Here is a 23,001-nt window from a genome sequence, read left to right as displayed (position 1 = left end):
AAGAAGATATGGTGTGTATACACATACCATGGAGTACTATGCAGGCATGAGAAAGAAGGAAATCTACCATGTGCAACAACACGGATGGACCTTGAGAGCATTATGCAAAGTGAAACAAATCAGGAAGACAAATACTATATGATCTCATTTACATATGGAATCTAAAAAAAGTCAATTTCAGAATGGAATACTGGTTACCGGGGGCTGTGGGGTGAAGGAAATGGGGAGATGCTGGTCAACGGGCAAAAACTTCCATTTTTCTTTTTTCTTGAGGAGGGAGGGTGCCTGGTGTCCCAATGAGTTGAGCCACCAACTCTTGGCTTTGGCTCTGGTCATGATCTCTGGATCATGAGATGGAGCCCCAAGCTGGGCTCTGTGCTCAGCCTGGAGTCTGCTGGAGTCTGCTTCTCTCTCTCGCCCCCTGCCCCTCCCCAGATCACACAAGCATGTATGTGTGCATGCTCTCTCTCTCTAAAGTAAATAACTCTTTAAAAAAAAGATAGAGCACAAGCTGGAGGATAGGGTGGGGAGGAGCAGGGGAAGACAATCTTAAGCAGGCTCCACACTCAACACAGAGCCCAACACCCATCTCATAACCCTGGTATCACAACCTAAACCAAAATCAAAAGTCAGACACTTAACCAACTGAGCCACCCAGGTGCCCCCAAACTTCCAATTATAACATCAGTAAGTTCTGGAGATGTAATGTGTAGCATTATACACATTACATTGTGATTATAGTTAACAATATTGCATTATATAATTATATAATTGTAACTGGCTAAAAATAGATCCCAAATGTTCTTATCACCAAAAAATGATAATTACATGATATAATGAAAGTGTTAGCTAACTATACACATGTACCAAATCAGCACATTATACAATGTTGTATGTCAATTAGATCCCAAAGCTGGGAACAACGATAACCAAAAAAAGCCTGGCTCCTGGGGCTAGACAGACATGAGTTTGATTCCAGACTCCTACAACCTACCAGCTGTGCCACTTAAATTTTGGGAGCCTCAGTTTGCTCATCTGTAAGATACAGATTCATTTGATTCTTGTAAAGATAAATGGAAGAATATGTTTTTCTTTCAATAAAGCATGACCTCAGTAGAAGGGGGAAAATTAGCCCTTGTGTTGCCTAACAAACTTAAAAGCAAGACTCAAATGAATCAAATTGTTTCCGAGCAACTTAACTACATCCCAGAAAAAGATTTGGGAATGTTTACAGAAGGGACACCTGGGAGGCTTAGTAGGTTGAGGGTCTGCTTTTGACTCAGGTTGTGGTCTCAGGGTCCTGGGATGGAGCACCATGTCAGGACTCCCTGCACAGCAGGGAGCCTGCCTCTCCCTCTGCCTCCTCCCCTTGCTTGTGCTCTCTTGCACAGTCAGATAAATAAAATCTTAAAAAAAAAAAAGTGTACAGAAATATAAAAATACCCAGCACCAAAAAAAAAGGTAAAATTCTTCTGGCATCCAATAAAAATTGCCAGGTATAGTACACAGTAGGAAAATAAGGGGGTAAAAAGCCAAAACAATTGAAACTGACACGGATCTGACAACAGATGTTAGAATTAGTAGACGAGGACATTTAAAACAGAGATAACTGTATTCCATATGTTCAAAGTTAGGCATAAACATGGAATATTAAAAAAATATCAAGCTTTTAGAGTTGAGAACTACATCTGAAATTAAAAGGAAATGACACCATCACATTTGCTGAATGGGAACACTCACCCTGGCTGCTCACAGAGAATAGCTTTGGGGAAATCATATGAAAGCAGGCGTGAGAAGCTGTTAGAACATCTCAGGGGAGAAATGGTGGCCCGAAGGGGAATACCAGTAGCAAAGGAAAGAATCAAACCCTTCTGAAATATGCAAGCAGGGGAAGTGGCAGGACTGGGTGACTACTCAGGTGAGGAACCAGAGGACGGACCAGGTGGCACAGATGAAGGGAAGCAATGCACTCCCTCTGCTTCAGAGCTGCCCCTGCCCCCTCAGGTGTAGTCAGCAATGGTTAGAGGAATCAGAAAAAATGCAATTCAGGAGGCAAGAGGGATGCATGTGTCCAGCAGGAGCTGCACCAGGAGCAGGAGTAGTGCCTCAGGAACTAGAAGGTAGGGAGAGGGAGACTGGAACAGGGGACAACCAAGCACCAGGCAGGACTCAGATCATTCAACGCCTCATAGGTTGAGGAGAAGAGTTCACCTGCTACCCAAGGCCCAGTAAGAATCTACTAGAAGGCTTCAAGCAGGGGACAAAAAAGAGTTGCATTTAAAATGTCACTCGGGGGCAGGATTGGGGGGGCACCTGTATGGCTCAGTCAGTTAAGTGTCTGCCTTTGGCTCAAGTCATTATCTTGGGATCCTGGGATCAAGCCCTGCATTGGGCTACCTGCTCAGTGGAGAGTCCACTTCTCCCTCCCCCTCTGCCCGTCCCCACTCCTCACATACATGTGCTAATATTTTAACCCACTGAGCCACCCAGGCGCCCCATGCCTCCCAGATTTTTAATGAAAGAAACACATATATCTACAAAAATAAGGGTAAACAGGATGAAGGGATGGAATATGACTGTAAAGATGAAAATTTAAAAAGATTCTAAAAAAGGAATTGATAAGATAAGTTGGTTAAAAAAAAAAAAAGGAAGAATGTGATCATGCTGCAGACTAGAACAAAACCATGTGCTAGATTTAGGGTATATTTTGATCTATTAGAAGAAACTATCCCCAAATTTTAAAGAAATAAAAACACATGCATACAAAAATACAAAAAAATAAGTCATATATAATATGACTTTAACAATTAAAAATTTAAAAAGATTTTTTAAAAGGTATTGATAAGATAAAATAGTTTAAAATGTTAAAATATGAAAGAGGAAAATTTTTAAAAATAGGAGAAACGAAAATTTAAAAAATTTAACTTTGAAAGCCTAAAGAATCATGGGGGAAAAGCCATGAATTCTATGCGTTGCTTTCCCCTAGCTCAGGAGTTCTGTAGTTCTCATTGATGAGTGAACTTGGTCTGGATGTTCTTGCTGATCTCCTGGCAGAGGGGCCTGTTGCCATGATTCTCAAATGTCTGCCTGAGGCGGAATTGCACCACCCTTGCCAGGGGCCAGGCTAAGTAATCTTCCTGGTTTTGCTCTTGGTAGCTTTTGTTCCCTGAATGCTTTTCGTATAGCTTTGGAGGCAGGGAATGAAAATGGCACAACTGTTCAAAATCTGTGGGACACAGCAAAGGTGGTCCTGAGAGGAAAATACATGTGATACAAGCCTTTCTCAAGAAACAACAAAGGTCTCAAGAACACAACCTAACCCTACACCTAAAGGAGCTGGCAAAAGAACAACAAAGAAAGCCTAAACCCAGCAGGAGAAAAATAAGAAAGATCAGAGCAGAAATCAATGAAATAGAAACCAAAAGAACAGTAGAACAAATCAAGGAAACTAGGAATTGGTTCTCTGAAAGAATTAATAAGACTGATAGAACCCTGGCCAGACTTATCAAAAAGAAAAGAAAAAGGACCCAAATTAATAAAATCATGAATGAAAGAGGAGAGATTACAACCAACACTAAAGAAATACAAACAATTATAAGAACATATTATGAGCAACTATAAACCAGCAAATTTGTCAATCTGGAAAAAATGGATGCATTCTTAGAGACATATAAACTACCAAAACTGAACCACGAAGAAATAGAAAACCTGAACAGACCCATAACCAGTAATGAAATTGAAGCAGTCATCAAAAAATCTCCCAAAAAACAAGAGCCCAGGCCAGACGGCTTCCCAGGGTAATTCTACCAAACATTTAAAGAAGAATGAATACCTATTCTCCTGAAACTGTCCCCAAAAATAGAAATGGAAGGAAAACTTCCAAACTCATTTTATGAGGCCAGCATCACCTTGATCCCAAAACCAGACAAAGACCCCATTAAAAAGAAGAATTACAGACCAACATCCTTGATGAACACAGATGTGAAAATTCACACCAAAATACTAGCTAATAGGATCCAACACTACATTAAAAGAATTATTCACCACGACCAAGTGGGATATATTCCTGAGCTGCAAAGTTGGTTCACCATCCACAAGTCAATCAATATGATACATTAATAAAAGAAAGAACAAGAACCATATGATACTCTCAATAGATGCTGAAAAAGCACTTGACAAAGTAAAGCATCCTTTCTTGATCAAAATTCTTCAAAGTGTAGGGATTGAGGGTACATACCTCAATATTATCAAAGCCACCTATGAAAAACCCACAACCAGTATCATTCTCAATGGGGGAAAACTGAGAGCTATTCCCCTAAGGTCAGGAACACAGCAGGGCTGTCCACTATCACCACTGCTATTCAACATAGTACTAGAAGTGCTAGCCACAGCAATCAGACAATAAAAAGAAATAAAAGGCATCTGAATTGGCAAAGAAGTCAAACTCTCACCGTTTGCAGATGACATCATACTTCATGTGGAAAACCCAAAAGACTCTATTCCAAAACTTCTAGAACTCATACAGGATTCAGTAAAGAGTCAGGATATAAAATCAATGCACAGAAATCAGCTGCATTTCTATATACCAACAAGACAGAAGAAAGAGAAATTAAGGAGTCAACCCCATTTACAATTGCATCCAAAAGCATAAGATACCTAGGAATAAATCTAACCAAAGAGGCAAAGAGTCTGTACTCAGAAAACTATAAAGTACTCATGAAAGAAATTGAGGAAGACACAAATGGAAAAACATTCCATGCTCATGGATTGGAAGAGCAAATATTGTGAAACTGTCTATGCTACCTAAAGCCGTCTACACATTTAATGCAAATATCAAAATACCATCAATTTTTCTCAAAGAAACAGAAAAAAAGAGTCCTAAAATTTATATGGAACCAGAAAAGACCCCCCAATAGCCAGAGGAATGTTGAAAAAGAAAACCAAAATTTGCAGCATCACAATTCCAGACTGCAAGCTTTATTACAAAGCTGTCATCATCAAGACAGTTTGGTACTGGTACAAACACATAGATCAATGGAACAGAACAGAGAGCCCAAAAATTGACCCTCAACTCTATGGTCAACTCACCTTCAACAAAGCAAGAAAGAATGTCCAATGGAAAAAAGACAGTCTCTTCAACAAATGGTGTTGGGAAAATTGGACAGCCACATGCAGAAGAACGAAACCAGACCATTTCCTTGCATCACACACAAAAACAGACTCAAAATGGATGAAAGACTTGAATGTGAGAAAGGAATCCATTAAAATCCTTGAGGAGAACACAGCTAGCAACCTCTTCAACCTCAGCCGCAGCAACTTCATCCTTGAAACATCACCAAAGGCAAGGGAAGTGAGGGCAAAAATGAACCATTGGAACTTCATCACAGTCAAAAGTTTTTGCACAGCAAAGGAAACAGTCAACAGAACCAAAATACAACTGACAGAATAGAAGAAGGTGTTCGCAAATGACATATCCGATAAAAGGCTAGTATCCAAAATCTATAAAGAACTTATCAAACTCAACTCCCAAAGAACAAATAATCCAATCAAGAAATGGGCAGAAGACGTGAACAGACATTTCACCAAAGACATCCAGATGGTCAATGGACATATGAAAAAGTGCTCAACATCACTCGGCATCAGGGAAATACAAATCAAAACCACAATGAGACACCACCTCACACCAGTCAGTATGATTAAAATTAACCAGTTAGGAAATGACAAATGTTGGTGAGGATGTGGAGAAAGGGGAACCCTCCTACACTGTTGGTGGGAATGCAAGCTGATGCAGCCACTCTGGAAAACAGTATGGAGGTTCCTAAAAAAGTTGAAAGAAAAGCTACCCTACGATCCAACAATTGCACTACTGGGTATTTACCCTAAAGACAAAAATGTATTGATCTGAAGGGCACATGTACCCGAATGTTTATAGCAGCAATGTCCACAATAGCCAAACTATGGAAAGAACCTAGATGTTCATCAATAGATGAATGGATAAAGAAGATGTGGTATATAATACAATGTAATACTATGCAGCCATCAAAAAAACTGAAATCTTACCATTTGCAATGTGAAAGGTACTAGAGGGTATTATGCTAAGCAAAATAAGTCAATCTGAGAAAGATAATTATCATATGCTCTCTTTGATATGAGGAATTTGAGAGGCAGGGCAAGAGATCATGTGGGGTGGGGAGAGAAAAAATGAAACAAGATGGGATCAGGAGGGGGACAAATCATAAGACTCTTAATCTCAGGAAACAAACTGAGGGTTGCTGGGAGCTGGGGGGAGGGGTTGGGTGTCTGGATTATGGACACTAGGGAGAGTATGTGCTACAGTGAGTGCTGGGAATTATGTAAAAATGATGATTCACAGACCTGCACCCCTGAAGCAAAAATACATTATATGTTAATTTTTAAAATAATGGTAAATAAAATACGATTCACTCTGGCAATAGTGGAGAATGGGTTGGAAGGGGCATGAGTTGAAGCAGAACTGCCAGTTAGAGGGCTTTGGTCATCATGAGAAATTAAAGTTTGCACTTGAGGGGTGGGAAGCAGTGAACAAACCGGGAATAGATACCAGAGGCAGAATTATCAGGCTTGCGATGGGGATGGATGTGGGGAAAGATGGAAGTGACAAGGATAGCCCCAGGTTTGTGGCAGGAGTAAACGCCACTTATTAAGGTATTGAAGGCTAGCAAGGTGCAGACTGGAGAGGGGAAAAACTAGACCTCCAGTTTAGACAGAGGAGACTTGAGATCTAGTAAGCAACTACAGAGTTTAGGGGAGAGAGCTGGGTCAGAGACGGCAATGCGGCAGAGAGGTGGGATTCCAAACCGCAGGACTGCAGAAGATCACGCGGAGTTTGCCACTGGAAAGAGGTGGAGACAAAGAAGGAGTTTTAGGTACAAAAGGGAGACTGCAGAGGCTGGAGTCCCTCCTCAAAACTTCTTGGCCTCCACAGGATTAAGCCCCACATCGGGCTCCCTGCTGAGCAGGGAGTCTGCTTCTCGCTCTCGCTCTGCTCCTCCCCCTCCTTGCTCTTCTTATAAATAAAATCTTAAAAAAAAAAAAAAAAAGTATGACCTCAGACAATCTCTCCAGCCTCCAGAGGGAGGAGTATTTTCTCTTTCTTTAAATGGTGAAATCCTATAAATATATAAGTTTTTATAAGTAGAAGGGGGAGATAACCAAAGAGGGGACAAGGGGACATGAGCCAGGCAAGACATCCGTTGCAAGATGTTGTAGAATACATGGCAGCAAGAAGAGGACATTCCTGACTGTGGGCTCCTGCAGCTTCTACTAGTGGGAGGTTCAGCACCTGAGAGGCAGGGGTGGTAGCAGACAGACTCAAGTTTAAGGAGTGGAGAGGTAGGAATACAGTGGCCTCCAAGTGGAAGAATGATATCAGTGTAAAATTTCCGGGCAATGTTGCGTGTCCCAGTCAACACACAATGTTGGTTGATCATGAATCTGTACAGATGCTGACTGGCGCCACTGGGTGATCTGCCCCAGGAAGGCTCTTCAGCTCTTGAAAGGCACTAACACCAAAGCACCGTCTCCTACCCCAGCCAGCCTCCTATCAGGCCATTTCAGAATCAGCTGCACGAGGCCCATCCCAACTCACGAACTGGGTGTTCAGGCATCCCTGAACCTTAAGGGCTCAAGGTAAGGCTCAAACCCAATGCCCCCAACTCCACAATAAAGCTCGTGGGCAAGAACATAGGGATTCATTTGACTGTTATCAAGACAAATGGGATAAATGTTTTTCTTTAAAAAAAAAAAAATTACTGGGTGCCTGGGTGGCAAGGTTGGTGAAGCATCTGCCTTCGGCTCAAGTCAGGATCTCAGGGTCCTGGGATTTGTTATACCCAAGTTTTCGTGTCTGAGCCAACACTGATGCAATCACACGAGGGTTTATTTGACAAGCTTAAGCTTGGGCCCAAGTATCCCCAATACAGAGGAGTAGGGACTTGGACCCCGAGCTGACATGCTTAAGCTTGGGCCCAACTATACCTGACACAGCGGAGTAGGGACTTGGACCCTGAACTGGATTACAGTCAGAGTTTTTAAAGGCAGAGTGGGGGTGGACTTGGCAGTAGATATTTGGGCCATGACTGCTGGCTCAGCAGTAGGTGAGGACAAAGGGAATGTTCAGAAGGGCTATCAGGGTAAAAAAGACTGCCAGGATATTGGAGACCTGGTTATTATCAAATCATGGCCATTTCTCCCTCTGATAAGGCACTAACATGACAATTGGGAGTTTCCTGGTGAAATGTCACATTTCTCCTATCAAGTGTTCTTGTTAGTGAGATTTAGGTTTAACTTTGTTTCCGTTTTCTTCCGCCTTGGCCTCATTCAGTTTTATGGAGGGGAGGGCGATGTTAGGGCTAGACTCGAGGTGGGTACAGCCTTGTTTTTCTTGGCCTCCACAGGATTGAGCCCCACCTCGGTCTCCCTGCTAAGCAGGGAGTCTGCTTCTCGCTCTCGCTCTGCTCCTCCCCTTCCTTGCTATTCTTATAAATAAAATCTTTTTTTAAAAAATGTATGACCTCAGACAATCTCTCCAGCCTCCAGAGGGAGGAGCATTTTCTCTTTCTTTAAATGGAGTAATCCTATTAATATAGAAGTTTTTATAAGTTTAAGCTGGTCTCCCATATGCACACACAAGATAACCTCAGTAAGGCATGAATGTATGGTTTTATGGATATTTTTATGCTCACAAATAACCTAACCATAATTGAAACTAAAAGACTTACTACAAGTCAAGCTGGTTTTGTGTTCATACAGTAGCTCACGCACGTACTCTTCCTGACAACCCTTCACGATAAATTCTATCAAGGGTCTCACGAATGAAAAAACAGAAGTTCAGAGAGGTTAAATGATATGCCCAAGGTCACAGAGGAACTACGTTGCTGAGCCACAATCTCATTTTTCACTTCTTGTCACTATGCTTTTCTGTCTCATAATATGTGTATTTAAATAAAAGTGAACCTAGATCCTGTTCTGTAACCCACTTTTGATAACGAAAAAGTCCCATGGTTATCTTTTTTAAAAAAGATTTATTTCAGAGAGAGCGAGCGAGGAAGCAAGTAAGTGGAGGGGAGGCATAAAGGGAGGGGACATCTCAAGTCAACTTTGTGCTGAGCACGGAGCCTGACACAGAGCCTGATCTCACAACCCTGACTGAGATCATGACCTGAGCCAAAATCAAGAGTTGGTCACTTAACCAACTGAGCCACCCAGGCACCCCTAGCTCCCTTTTAATGAATATATTTAATTCCAGTGTGCGTCTGTATCATATTTTCCAATTACAAACTATGCAGCAAAAAACACATTTGTAAACACAACTGGGGAACCCCCACCCCACCCCATGAGGGATGCTCCCGGGCATCACTGACTCCTCCCAGTGCTTTCTCCACACCATCTGCCGCCCTGCCAAGTCCGACTCCTGGATCCCTCCTGAAGCCTTATTCCATTCTCCATGGTCACCTCTTCAAGTCATTTCATCAACATCAGCTATGGTAGACTCCAGAGCAGTCTCCCTGCCTCCACAGTGAGGTTCTGAAACACAAACCTCACCCTGTCACTCCCCTCCTTAAAACCTTTCCATGGCCCCTAACATCCCATCCCTAAACAGATGCTAAGCCCCCTGCCAGAGTTTACAAAGCCATGTGGCCCCTGCTTAACTCTCCAGACTCCTTTGTTACCAACCACAGTCCTTGCCCAAACCTTAAGGAGAAAAAGGAAAAAAATAAAAATAAAAATAAAGGCGGGAGTGGGGATGGGGGAGTTGGTTTTCATTCAACATTCGACAAGCTGTGTTCTCTTGCCTCCTGGCATTTGCAGAAGCTGTTTCCTCAGGCCAGAGCACGTTTCTTCCATCAAGTGTCCATCCATGGTTTCTCCTCAGGAAGCCTCCTCTGCCCTTCCCTAAACTGGGCTGGAAAGTGCTTCCCCAGCAGCTGGTTCTTCCTGCCCCTGAATTTATTTTCCTGTATCCTGATAGAATTTCCTGCCAGTGTCCCCCCCCTGGACAACAGGCCTGAGAGCAGGGGCAATGTGTCACTTAACCATCACAGCCCTGGTCCCTAGTACAGAGAGGCCTGTGTATATGATTGGTTAAACTAATGGAAAGAACAAAGTCAACTTGGAAATTTTAATGGTTGTACCGACCCTTCTGTGGCTTGGTACCATTGCTCAGAATTGGTTTGAAAGAATATTTACATTAACATATTTAAAAAGCTTTGTGTTCCTATTGAGAGTTCATCAAAATTCAAAGCCTGAAAAATGTCAATGGAGGCATATGCTAGGTATGGGTGGACTTTTCATATATCAGAGCACCCTTATGGTCCGGTGTGGTGGGACTGCCTACCCCAAAAACAATCAACTTAAAGAATTATCACTTGGACAGACTAGAATTGCAAATAGGACTTCTTGTAAGCTTTAAGTAATGAAGCCAAACACGTGATACTTAGTAAAATGTATACAAATAGCAGCAATCCCCACAGAATAAAAGTTACCTATATTAATGGAGAAACTTCTGTCTAAAGTTCTCAAAGCCACGACCATTAGTCACTTTTGACATTTTACTTATTTGATGGGATGCCTGGGTGGCTCAGTGGGTTAAGCCACTGCCTTCAGCTCAGGTCATGATCTCGGGGTCCTGGGATAGAGTCCCGCATCGGGCTCTCTGCTCAGCGGGGAGCCTGCTTCCCTCTCTCTGCCTGCCTCTCGGTCTACTTGTGATTTCTCTGTCAAATAAATGAATAAAATCTTAAAAAAAAAAAAAAAGATTTTACTTATTTGAGAGAGCGTGAGAGCCCACACGTGGGAGAACAAGGGAAGAGGAATAGAGAGGGAGGGAGAGGGACAAGCAGACTCTGTGCTGAGTGTGGAACCTGACATGGGGCTAGATCCCAAACACCCTGGATCATGACCCAAGCCAAAATCCAAGTGGAAATCAAGTCGGACAGACTGAGCCACCCAGGCACCCCAAGCACTTTGTATTTGGATTAATAGCAGATGAAGAGAGATCACCAAGGACAGTTAGCTGGTAAAGGACTAACTAGCTACCAGGCTCTCGGTCCTTTGTTCCTTCTACCACAAGAGACCCCTTTCCAAAGCTTCTAAATTTATCACCGAGTATGAAAACCACTCACAATCATACTTTGTTTTCACAGGGCCCTTCTATATCTGAGGATGGAAGATCTAATACTCTTCCTTAAAACCAAGTCTCCTAATAGTCTTATTTTCTCTTTTAGGAGTCTACTAATTACAGAAGTTCAGACTGATTCAGTTATATTTTGAAGATAAAAATTTTTTAAGATCGAGATCAATGTATGTGTTCCTAGTATTTCATGCCTATCTTGCCACTTCCTTGTTTGCTTCTGAACAGTGGAGGCTATAAAGTACACATTGAGGGGTTTAGGTTTCAGGGATAAGTGGCAGCTTCTAAAATAAACCATTAAGGCGTACCTGAGTAGCTAATTCAGTTAAGCGTCCAACTCTTGATTCCAGGTCAGAGTCATGAGATCAAGCTGCATCGGACTCAGCACTGGGCATGGAACACGCTTAATATTCTCTCTTTCCCTCTCCTTCTGCCCTTCCCCACTCACACTCTCTTGCTCGCTCACTCTCTCTCTCTCAAAATAAATAAAATAAATCATTAAAATAAACCAAAGGGTTTTAAGTTTTTTTATTTTTTAAGATTTTATTTATTTAACAGAGGGAGAGAGATCACAAGTAGGCAGAGAAGCAGGCAGAGACAGAGGGGGAAAAAGCAGGCTCCCTGTTTAACAGAGAGCCCGATGTGGGACTTGATCCCAGGATCCTGAGATCAGGACCTGAGCTGAAAGCAGAGAGTTAACTCACTGAGCCACACAGGTGCCCCTAAGTTTTTCAATAAGATAAATGATGGTCAGATTACAGACCCTAGTCTGTTAAACACTTCTGCTAGCTTTCGGTTTCCAGCAAATTCCATAGAATACCAATTGCGATAACGACGGAAAAGGGTTCAGATTCTGACTACAGATGCTACAGACCTTACAGGAGAGAGGCTTCCTACATAGGCTGGTATTAAATAAGGATCCATTCAATTGGACCCCATGGCCCAGGCAAGTAAAGGGAAGGAAGGGAGCTGGAGCGAAAAGACACAGTAAAAGGACACTTCAGTTGTCCCTTCGGGCTATTTCATTTAGGGTCTATAGCATAGAAAGCTCACCTAAAAGGCAGTGAGCATTCCACTGCCAGTCCAAGTATTCGAAACAAGGGCCAACTATTGCCAGATCTCCTTTACCAAGAGAAGCTCCAAAACCAAAGGTATGTGATACATTGGAATTTTAAATGGTGGCCACAATTTTTTTTTTTTTAATATCCTCCATCCCAGCCCTCCAAAAAAGAAAATCCATGAGCAACCACTTATAATCTGATATTTTGATCCCAATCCCCAACTTGGGAGCCAAAGTGATAGCTCTTCATGTCTCTGGCATATCAAGGAGTTTCTGCACTTCACAGTTCTCATCTGAAAAATAGGGTCATAAACTTGAAACACAATAATGCTTATTAAATACTTAAAGCAGGTCCCAAAACAGTGTAAGCAACTGAACAGAGTTTCCTATAGGTGAAGAGTGGTTATTACTAACCATAAATTATCTGCTGCACTCTTGAAAGAACCTAATTGAAGATCCCAGGGAGGAAGAGTTCTCAGAAGATTTAGAGCCTTTCAAATTCTGATTACCAAATAGTGAGTATTAAAGTCATTAGAAACCAAATAGAACCAGCAATAAAGAATGCTTAGCAATAGATATTTAATGAGCTAGAAGTGGCTCTTCTAATTAAGAGATCTAATAACTGTCACTAGTTAATGGCCACAGAAAGGCAGTAAAGTACACATTGAGGGGTGTATGTTTCAGGGAGAACAGTGGCAGCATCTAAAATAAGCTGTTATAACAAACCGAAGGGTTTTAAGGGTAAGCTTTCAAATGAGATATACTTCTATTGTCAGATTATAGTTCCTTGTCAAACACTTCCACTAATTTTCATACCATTTTAAGCAAATTCCAAAGAATACCAACTGCGAGATTAGGAAGAGTCTGTTAAAGAGTTGCTTTATTAATACAAAACATACAAACTATTAAACACTAAGTAGTTTAAATATCTAAGTCATAGCAAACAGGTGGCAATTCAACATCCAGGGTCGACAGAACACTTGGAGACTGCAACAGATCTAGAAAACAAATTTTTTTATTCAATATCTGCAAATGCTTTAGCCCATCTCAACAGACATTGGTTGTCAATTTTACTCACAAATTCTTATTTTCCCCTTTGTCTAATGAATCCCTAGCCCCACCCCAGCTAGACACACACACACACACACATACACTCAATTCTTGAAATGTGGCTAAAACCCCAGAATTAAACTTCATTAGGAAATAAATCTTAGACATACCTGAAACTCCATTACTCTGAGAGACCCAAGTAAGAGCCAACAATACGACTATGGTAATTTATAAAATAGTATACGCTATCCCATCAGAACAAATCGAAAACATACAGAGGCCTCCCACCTTGGTAGTAAGATTTTGCCGTTCTGTGCTATTGTGCTCAGGTGTCTTGATCCTAGGTTAGCTTTGGATAGAACTTGGAATTCTCATTCCAAACAAGTTGATTACACTTCAAGTTATAAGCTATGAAGCTGTATCCTAAATTTACTCTTATTTTCTGCATCTAAACTGTCCAGATTCCAGAAGGACTTAATTTTACCTGGGCATTTGGGACTGAAAACAATACCAACTGAAAGCAGTTTTCATTATTCTGAAACTTTAATTAATCTCTTAAGTTTGAAACAGAAATTACTTATAGGCTAATCTTCTACACAATTCTGCCCCCACAGTAATGGAACCATTAGGACACAAATAATCCGCAGCCCTTCTAGAAGGGCACTTGTTCACTTACTAGACTCCCATGGTGGAGAAGGTATCTTCAGAGGTGAAGGGGGGCCCAGGTGTAACAGCTTTTCAAGCTCCCTCTCCTCATCAAGGATCATGAGAGGCACTCCATTCAAGGGGAGGTGTGCAATCTGGTGTTCTTCAGGCAGGTCGAAACTCTCAAAATCTGCCACAAAGATAAAGCACTTTATCAAGGCAGTGGTTCTCAGAGTGGTCAGGGGCCCTTTGGGGGTCTGAGACACTTTCAGTGGAACAGTGAGGTCAAACTCTGTGCTTAATAACATTAACACCTTCTTCTGCTGTGTTGACATTTGCAGTGATGGTACAAAAGCAATGATGGATGGAACTGCTGTGCCTTGGCACAAATCAAGGCAGTGGCAATAAACTATATTTTATAGTCACTACTCCACAGTACCATTCACTTGCAGTAAAAAATTGCCAGCTTCACGTCTCACTTTGCCATCTGCAGTAAGAAGTATTAATTTTATTAGCTCTCAACCCTGAAGAACAGTGGTCTTTTTAGTATTCTTTATGATGAAATAAGTACGCCATAAAGCACTTCTGCTGTATACCAAAGTACCAGGTAAGCTCAAAGAAAACGAGATTTGCATGATTATTTGGTTTGCAACTAAACTAGAGGCCTTTTTCCTGGAACACTATTTAGTTGAAATAACAATGGATAGACAAACTGGTTACTCAAACTTGGGTATTTGTAGCACATTTTCTGAGAGGAATGAAAGAAGTTCTATCACTTCAAGAAACACGATATTCATTGCCAATGATCACAATTCCAAGAAAAAAAATAAAACTAGAATTCTGGAAAACTTATCCGCAGTCATTAGCTTGCCAACTTCCTAATACACTTTTCTGATGAGATCCGTGGTGGCATTAATGTGTGTTTGATACTGCATAATGACACACTTCAACATTTGGATGAGCTACAGTTCCCAGTGAATCATTATTTCTAAATGATCAATGTGTGATAAATGCAAAAATAAAAAATACATTCAAAGTGCAGAACAGCCCAGTGTATTTTAGCACTTATTGTCAGAGTACAAAATGTTCACTGATAAGGTTTCAGATTACACATTGCAACCCTACATTTGGAAACTGCCACTTGTTGGGTTTTAGTCTAGTAAGAAAGAAAACTCTCCACATTTATTTGAAAAGACTATTGAAATGCTCTTCTTCCCTTTGTTTTATTTTTTAATTTTTTTTAAGATTTTACTTATGTGAGAGAGAGAGAAGGATTACAAGTAGGCAGAGAGGCAGGCAGAGAGAGAGCGAGGAGGAAGCAGGCTCCCGGCTGAGCAGAGAGCCCTATGCGGGGTGCAACTCAGGATCCTGAGACCATGACCTGAGCCAGAAGGCAGAGGCTTAACCAATGAGCCACCCAGGTGCCCCTGCTCTTCACTTTCTTAACTGTGTATCTGTATGTGGCCAGATTTTTTTCAAGTACTTCAACCAAAACAAGAGATACAATAGATTGGATGCAGAATCAGAGGACAACCCAGTGCTTTATGTTAAACCAAATTAAGCAAGTTTTCAAAAATAGAAAACTACACAATTCTTCTGTTTTAAAAAAGTTATTTTTAGGTCTTAGAAAAAAGTTACTTACATTAATGAATGGGTTTTTTTTTTTAAGGAATTCATATTTTTTATTTAAATATCCTGCATTAGGAATCAAAATTGATAAATGACACACAAAAGTTCTCTGGTGTCTTCATTAGCTTCTAAGAGTTGTGAAAATCCCACAACAAAAATAAGAACTACTGGGTTAAGTCACACTCCTTCTTATAATCCAAGTGCCTTACTTCTTAGGATTAGAGTAGATTTTGGGGGGGGGCACCTGCCTCAGTTGGTAGAGCATGATATTCTTGACCTCAGGGTCTTGAGTTTACTGAGATTACTACAAGAAAACTTTTTAATTAAAAAAAGAATACAGCAGGGGCGCCTGGGTGGCTCAGTGGGTTAAGCCGCTGCCTTCGGCGCAGGTCATGATCTCAGGGTCTTGGGATCGAGTCCCGCATCGGGCTCTCTGCTCAGCGGGGAGCCTGCTTCCCTCTCTCTCTCTCTCTCTCTCTGGCTGCCTCTCCGTCTACTTGTGATTTCTCTCTGTCAAATTAATAAATAAAATCTTAAAAAAAAAAAAAAAAAGAATACAGCATATTTTTCTTGATAGTAACAGAAATAGAATTTAAATATTCTTTCCTCTTTTTGAGAGGTTTAGCATTTCCTCAAAAGAACAAAGACGGAAGGAGAACCCATTGTTTTCTGAAGTGTGAAAGTTCTTTAAAGCCTAAATACTAGGAATTAGCCTGCTCTTTTAAAGACTGACTAAAACCCAGAAGTTAAGAAGGAATTGAGTGATATGGAACTATTTAATTTAAAACCATTTAATTATATGGGGGTACTCAAGTAGCTCAGTTGGTGAAGCCTCTGCCTTTGACTCAGGTCAGGATCCCAGAGTCCCAGAATCAAGCCCCACTTCAGGGTCCCTGCTCAGCAGAGAGTCCAGTTCTCCCTCTTCTTCTGCCCTCTCCCCCTGCTTGTGCTCCGTGTCTCACAAATAAATAAAATCTTTTAAAAAAAAACAAAAAACACTGAATTATAAAGGAAACCATAAACAGACAAAAGACTCCAGAGGGAAAAAGTCTGCAACATATTAGGGTTAATTTCCTTTATCCACAAAAGCTGTTACAGAAAAGGAAAAAGGAAAGGAAGACCTATTATCAAAGAAAAACAAAGATACCAACAGGAAATTAAAAAACAAACTATAGGAGGCCGATAATCAAGTATGCTCACCACACATACATGCTCCCCAATTTAAAACAATAAGATACCCATTGCCCTTTTGATAAGTTTAAAACATCTGCTGTTAGAGATTAGAGAAGCAGGCATCAGCCACTGTACATGAATTCAGTAATTTATGCTATTTTGGAGGACAACTTGGCCGTATCTCTTTCCTCAAACACAGCATATGGAAGTCCTCCTTCCTGATCAAGATGCATAAATCTACCTCATTTTCCTTAATGGCTGAATGGTAATCATCAGTATGGAAGCACTCCGTTTTATCAAATCTTAATCACATACCCTCGGAGACTCAGCTATCCTGACAATCTCATAACAATACAATTTCAAGAAAACTGCAGAATTGAATTATATAAAATGTATTATATAAAAGCCAGAGACAACCTGGATGTACAGAATGACTAAATGCCCTTTGGATGAAAGGGCAAAAATGCCAGCTCAGAAACCTAGAAGGTGCTGCAGGACCTGCCCACAGTCTCACCTCTGTCGGCCTTCCCTCTGCCTTTGTCCCAGAACCACTCCAGTCCTTTGTTCCACCTCGGGATCTCTGCACACACATAGGTGTGGTGCTCTTGCCTGGCCCCTCCCTACTTCACGTAGCTCTCCCCTGTTACCCTTTAAAAGGCCACATCATGGCACTTCCTGAGAGAAAGCCTCCCTGCTCTTCCAGGTGAGGTTCAGTTCCCTCTAATGGGCTGGTTTCTCCTTCTCAATTACAGTGAGAGAATTTGTTCATGTTTGACTTTCCCTCCAAATCATAGGCTCCATCAACGTGGGCCTGTCTTATTAAACACTGCATCCAAAGCCTGGATACAGTAGCCTCTCCTCCAGTGGGAGTAGATTAAAGCTTGAAAAGGTGCTTCTATAACAGAAAATACTTCAGATACATTAGCAGGCTGACGGAGTAAAAATACACATGCTATCACGGACTATGTGGATTTTTTTCAGACACTGTTCAATTTAACATAAAACTCACTTTCTAAAAGGCTTGCCACAAAAAACAGTCCCATTTAGACTTATTCAATGTTAGTGAACAAATCTTATCTCCCTTATGTTTGAGGTCAGGAACAATGTTCTCCACATCTTTGTACCAATTCCCCTTCTGACCTAAGATGTTCCTTACAAATAAATCTGTCAACAAGTACGTTTGTGGAAAGAAACCCAGATTTAGACAGTCTTATTACAGTTTTGGGTCACAGTTCACATTCATATCCATATCAGATTAGAGCTGAATCGGATTCTAAGAGAAACTCAAAACTAAAGCATTTTTGTAATACCAAAAGAATACTACCTAAAGGATTGAAGGGAAAGAATTTTTCTATTTCTGGGTAGGTGTCATCAGAGGCAGGAACAGAGCTTTTTGCTTTGACAGTCTTCTCAGTCACCTAAAACCATCCAAGAAAATATGAATTAGTGAAAGGCAAGCCTTGTCAACTGATTAGGACAAAAGATCATTAGTCTTCTTCAAGACATGTGACTGCTTCACCAGCTTTTCAATCTCATGCTGACTTCTAAAAAACCATAATCCTTAGTTCTCATAATTACATACCAATTCTGCCAGCAATTCTAGTGGCATGGCTCAAGAGTTAAGTCTGAAATTTAAGTACCCACACCTCTCAGCACAAGTCACCAAGAAGGCAGAATTAATTCAGAGCTAATCAACTCATTCACTCAACCTGTCAAAGAAAACAGCATGACTCACCCACACAGAAGCTAATCTGAGAAGCCATTTTTGGGTTTTGGAAGTGTGATTTCCATCTATGTTTCCCCATCAGTGCTCCCTTAATTATTTGCTTAGTTATTATTAAGTTGAAATACACACACTGAGTAAGATTCAGCAAAAGACAGTTAAGCAGTTTAGAAGCCTGGATAATTCCCTAATCTTAAATTGGCTGATAGGCAGTGTACTATAGCAGGCCAAAGCAGAAGCCTGCACATTCCTGATCCAACCTTACGTCATATGTGCATACCTATAGAAATCCTTAAAGCAGGGTTTCCCCACACTTCAGTTCTGTGTCACATTCTCATTATTGTTGCCATAGCCTTCCAATACTTGAACCTAACATTTCTCTTACTCAACTTAGTTTAAAAAGATATCTTGTTCTAAACCACACCTCAAGTCTTATTTTAATATAAAGTACGAGGGATTTTTTTTCCTAATACATAATAAAACCACTTATTTTAGCAAATGAAGTGTAAATCTATGTGCTGAGTCATCTTTCACAGCAAAGTCTCCTCAGTCGGGGATGCAGAGACTGTTAACTCGTGCACACACACTAAGGTCAACATGCTAGCAGAGTACCTGGTGCTTCCTCCAGGAGGCCTTTGGGAGGAGCATGGTACCTCCTAAGCTATTATATTAGCTCCATGACCTCCGGCAAAGAACCCTCCCTCTCAATCCTTTCTATGACCATACATAGATACTACCAATCAATCTTCTCCACACTTATTAAGAACAGGTGAGGCAGAAATATTCACCAGCTGCTTCTGAGACTTCTGATCTTGCGGCACAGAGGAAGACCACAAAGAGTAAGCTTCCCATGTTTCCCTCCTGTTAATCCATATCGGGTAGCCTACATTTCCTTGCATTCACAAGAGAGAAAGCAAAGTAGGAGGCCTATAGTCACTTTAAGAGTCATAAGCGCTAAAGTGTTTCAACAGTGACTTTGTAGCCAACACTTACCTTTTTGGCAGAGAAGGTTGGCTGCTTCTGTTTGAGAGGTCCACTAGTCTTTACTGAATTTTCTGTGGCTCTGTTGACAGTTCCCAAAGCCTTTCTGGCAACTCTAGGTACGGCTGCTTGAGTATCAAACATTTTGCCTACCCGTGGTGTTGAAACCTGAGATCTCCCATCTAAAGCTTTGACTGCTGAGGAAAAAGGCTTACCATAAGATTATTCAGGCAATAAACACGGGTGCAGCTAGAAGGCTGGCTGTGTAAATCAACCCGGCCTCATTCTCATCCCCAAACTCAACCTCCACTTTTGTTGGTGGCATGGCCATAGGCCTAACAGTACTTCGGTTCTGTACCCCCTTAATTATCTGAGGTACTGAACATGAAAAAGAGACCCAGGAGCACGTTGCAATAGTGGTATTCGGTAATACCTAACTCAAGCTGTCAAGTACACAGAAGGCCGCCCCAGCTCCGGGACACGCCCACAATTGATTGACAATACCGGACTCGGGTTGCAGCCGGTTTTACTTACAAGGCCTCGATCCCAGCTTCAGCCCGTCCTTGGGAGGCACACGGGTGCTTGGTTCTCCATTTTCCTTATCAACAAAGATCAGGGTAGCCATTCTGGACCAGCTGCGGGTATGAAACATACATTAGACCCCGGGGGTTATGGAAGAAGACAGAAGCGAAGGTGTAGCACAGACCAAACTTTCTACCCTGAGCACGTCCACGCAAAAACTAGAGCTAAGGAGCGAGCTTAGCCCGTTCTTGAGCCAACAGGCATTTAATCCAGCTCTTAACTCTTGAAACTTGCGCCGGAGGCTCTAAGTTCCAGACGACTGGGCGGTTTGGGGCTGGCACAGGTCCTGGTACTCATCAGATGGAGGACTGCCCACGCAGAACGAGGCCGTGGCTCAACCCGGCTCGGCGACGCAGACGACCCCGGGAAGCCCCAGACCCCGACCTCCAGGCCCTCCGGCTTCCAGCCCCCAGCCCACCGTCCTCCTCGCGGGACCCGCGCTCCAGCCAGTCACTAACCCACGGTCCACCCACGTCGAGACCAACAGCCAAACTCATCCGAGACTCAGCCTCCAGAGAGTTCCCCGGACTCGGAGTTTAAACCACAACTCACGCTCCTATTGGTTCATCTTCCCAGGAGGCGGGACCGTGGGTGGGGCGGAGGCTCCCAGGAAGAACCAATGGGAAGAACCCATGGGGGGGGTGGGACCCAGGCTCCCGCAGACCCGCAGGAAGGTTTTTCCCGGGAAGTTGGTAGTTTGCTTGCTGGGAAGAAAAAGACCGAACCTGCGGACACCTTTGACTGTAGGTCATTTAATGGGACTTATTTTAAACCTCTTAACTTTATTTTAAACCTCTGTATCTTAACAATACATTCATCACAGCTGCCTGGAAGGGCCCGGTGGCGGAGGGCACAAAGGCGAGGGAAAGACCTGGGGAATAATAAAATTATAGATAAGGAATTCCAATTCCCAAGATAGGGGGAGAAATAATGCTTGAAAAAGTTAATGACCCTTATTCTATTTTTGTAGTAAATGGAAATAGATTAAACAAATACAAGGTAAAGGAATAAAATCAAAAGACCAATACTGGGGCGCCCAGTGGCTCAGTGGGTTAAGCCTCTGCCTTCAGCTCAGGTCATGATCCCAGGGTCCTGGGATCCAGCCCGGCATCGGGCTCTCTGCTCAGCAGGGAGCCTGCTTCCTCCTCTCTCCCTCTTTACCTGCTTCTCTGCCTACTTGTGATCTCTCTGTCAAATAAATAAAATCTTTAAAAAAAAAAAAAAAAAGGACCAAAACTGATCTGTATCATCCCATCCCTACTCCCCACAGGTCACTAGATACATGCTAACTTGTAGGGAAGTTGAGAGAGAACTGTTGAGCCTACATTATTTCACAAAAGATTTAGCACCACACCTGGCATAAACGCAGTTCTCAATATATGTTAGTTCATTTGCCTTTCTTCCCTAGTATTTCAGAACCAAAATTGGTTCATTCAATATATATTTATTGACTATCGTTTAAATGCTAGACACTGGGCTAGGCATCAAGAAGAAAAGATCCTAACTCAAGAGGGCAAAAAGGACAAAAAAAAAAAAAAAAACAAAAAACAAAAAACATGCACACCTTTATTGCCCCTTCCCTGTCCTTTTCCTTTTATTCCCACTCCTCTCCTTGTTTTCTCTCTGTATCTCCCTCTAAATATTTCAACTCTATATTGCATCATCAGCACATGAAAGTGCTCACTTTGAAACCATATCTGTACAGCACTTATAGCTCCGAAGTGGGGAGTCTCTATCTCCTAAGGTCTTTGGATGCAAGATTTCTATCTCCCCAAGTTAAGTCTTCCCTTTACAACAGTAAGTACTGTGTCTCCCAAGTTCATACAGAAACTGAAAAATGCTTTAACCACCTCCTCTTTGAGTGATTGTTGTTTTGGCACCAATGATGCTCCAGACCCACTTTACTACTCCCTACTATTACTAGATTACCCAATTAGTAACCACCCTCCACTTATCACAACACCTAGATGCTAATTAATCCCAGTTTATTCTAATCCTGATTTACAAACAGCAGCCCATCTAAAACTCACCCCTTGCTTCCCTATGCTCTCCTCCAAATCCTCCATGGGGGACCCCAGCCTTACAAATCTATTTCCATCTCTTCCAGTACCATTATAAGATTCCTCTGTGAGATGTGTTCCCTAACTTATGCCTGGTGGTTTTAAAACAGGCCTCAACACTTCCAAGCATATTTCAGAAATTGTTTAAAGAGATGAAAACAAAGTGTGGGTGATTCAGAGACTACTCACTTTCAAACTATTGTCTGACTCTGTCCCTTCACCTATTGCCCTGTAAATATCAAAGTTAGTTATTTACATTCCTGAGCTCTAGGCACTGCAAATTTTTAATAAGAAAAAATATATATTGTATTATAAGAGGCTTTTATTGAGGCAAGGATGTGAGCTATTTTCACTTTTACTTTTTTTTATTTTTTTATATATTTACTTGAGAATGTGAGAGAGAGAGCATGATGGTGGAGAGAGGAGGAGCTGAGGAATGGGGAGAATCTGACTCCCCACTGAGCAGGGAACCTGACATGGGGCTCCATTCCAGGACTCCAGAAAGGGAAGGCAGACACTTAATTGACTGAGCCACCCAGGGGACCCTTGCTTTTACTTTTAAAAGCAATACATGTTGGGGTGCCTGGGTGGCTCAGTTGGCTAAGCAACACAGTCTTGATTTCAACTCAGGTCATGATTTCCAGGTGCCAGGATCAAGCCCTGCAATCAAGTGGGAAGTCTGCTTGAGGATTCTCTCCTAATCCCTCTGCCCTCCCCCTGCTCGCTCGCTCACTCTCTCTCTTTCTCAACAAATAAATAAGATACCTGATATCTTTTAAAAATTTTTTAAATGACAACAGCACAAAGAAGAAAAGCACAAGAAATTCTATGAAAATTACTGCTTATTTTCCAGTATTTTATCTTACTTAATACATGAACTTTTTTTTAAAGATTTTATTTATTGTTGAGAGACAGAAAGAATGAGCAT

At 41.8% G+C, this 23,001-nt stretch overlaps 1 protein-coding gene across 4 annotated transcripts; it reads right to left on the bottom strand.

Annotated features, from left to right (window-relative positions):
• Positions 1-13,093: 13,093 nt before the first annotated feature.
• PTTG1 (PTTG1 regulator of sister chromatid separation, securin) lies at positions 13,094-20,578 on the bottom strand. 4 transcript variants are annotated; one of them, XM_059174212.1, is made up of 6 exons: positions 20,472-20,578; positions 19,966-20,066; positions 19,444-19,628; positions 18,052-18,145; positions 13,957-14,115; positions 13,094-13,228 (listed from the first exon to the last, which is right to left on the bottom strand). In XM_059174212.1, the coding sequence occupies exons 2-6, from the start codon at positions 20,054-20,056 to the stop codon at positions 13,152-13,154; spliced, it is 606 nt and encodes a 201-aa protein (XP_059030195.1). In that variant the 5' UTR covers positions 20,057-20,066; positions 20,472-20,578; the 3' UTR covers positions 13,094-13,151. The 4 variants fall into 4 exon arrangements, with proteins under 4 accessions (XP_059030195.1, XP_059030199.1, XP_059030198.1 ...); XM_059174216.1 differs by having other exon boundaries at positions 19,444-19,625; XM_059174215.1 differs by lacking the exon at positions 20,472-20,578 and adding an exon at positions 20,235-20,462.
• Positions 20,579-23,001: the final 2,423 nt, after the last annotated feature.

This window comes from Mustela lutreola, chromosome 5, assembly GCF_030435805.1.
Source record: "Mustela lutreola isolate mMusLut2 chromosome 5, mMusLut2.pri, whole genome shotgun sequence".
In the NCBI taxonomy this organism is placed as follows: Eukaryota; Metazoa; Chordata; class Mammalia; order Carnivora; family Mustelidae; genus Mustela; species Mustela lutreola.
The sequence above is the reverse complement of the archived record's forward strand: the minus strand, read 5'-3'. Positions and strand labels throughout refer to the sequence as shown.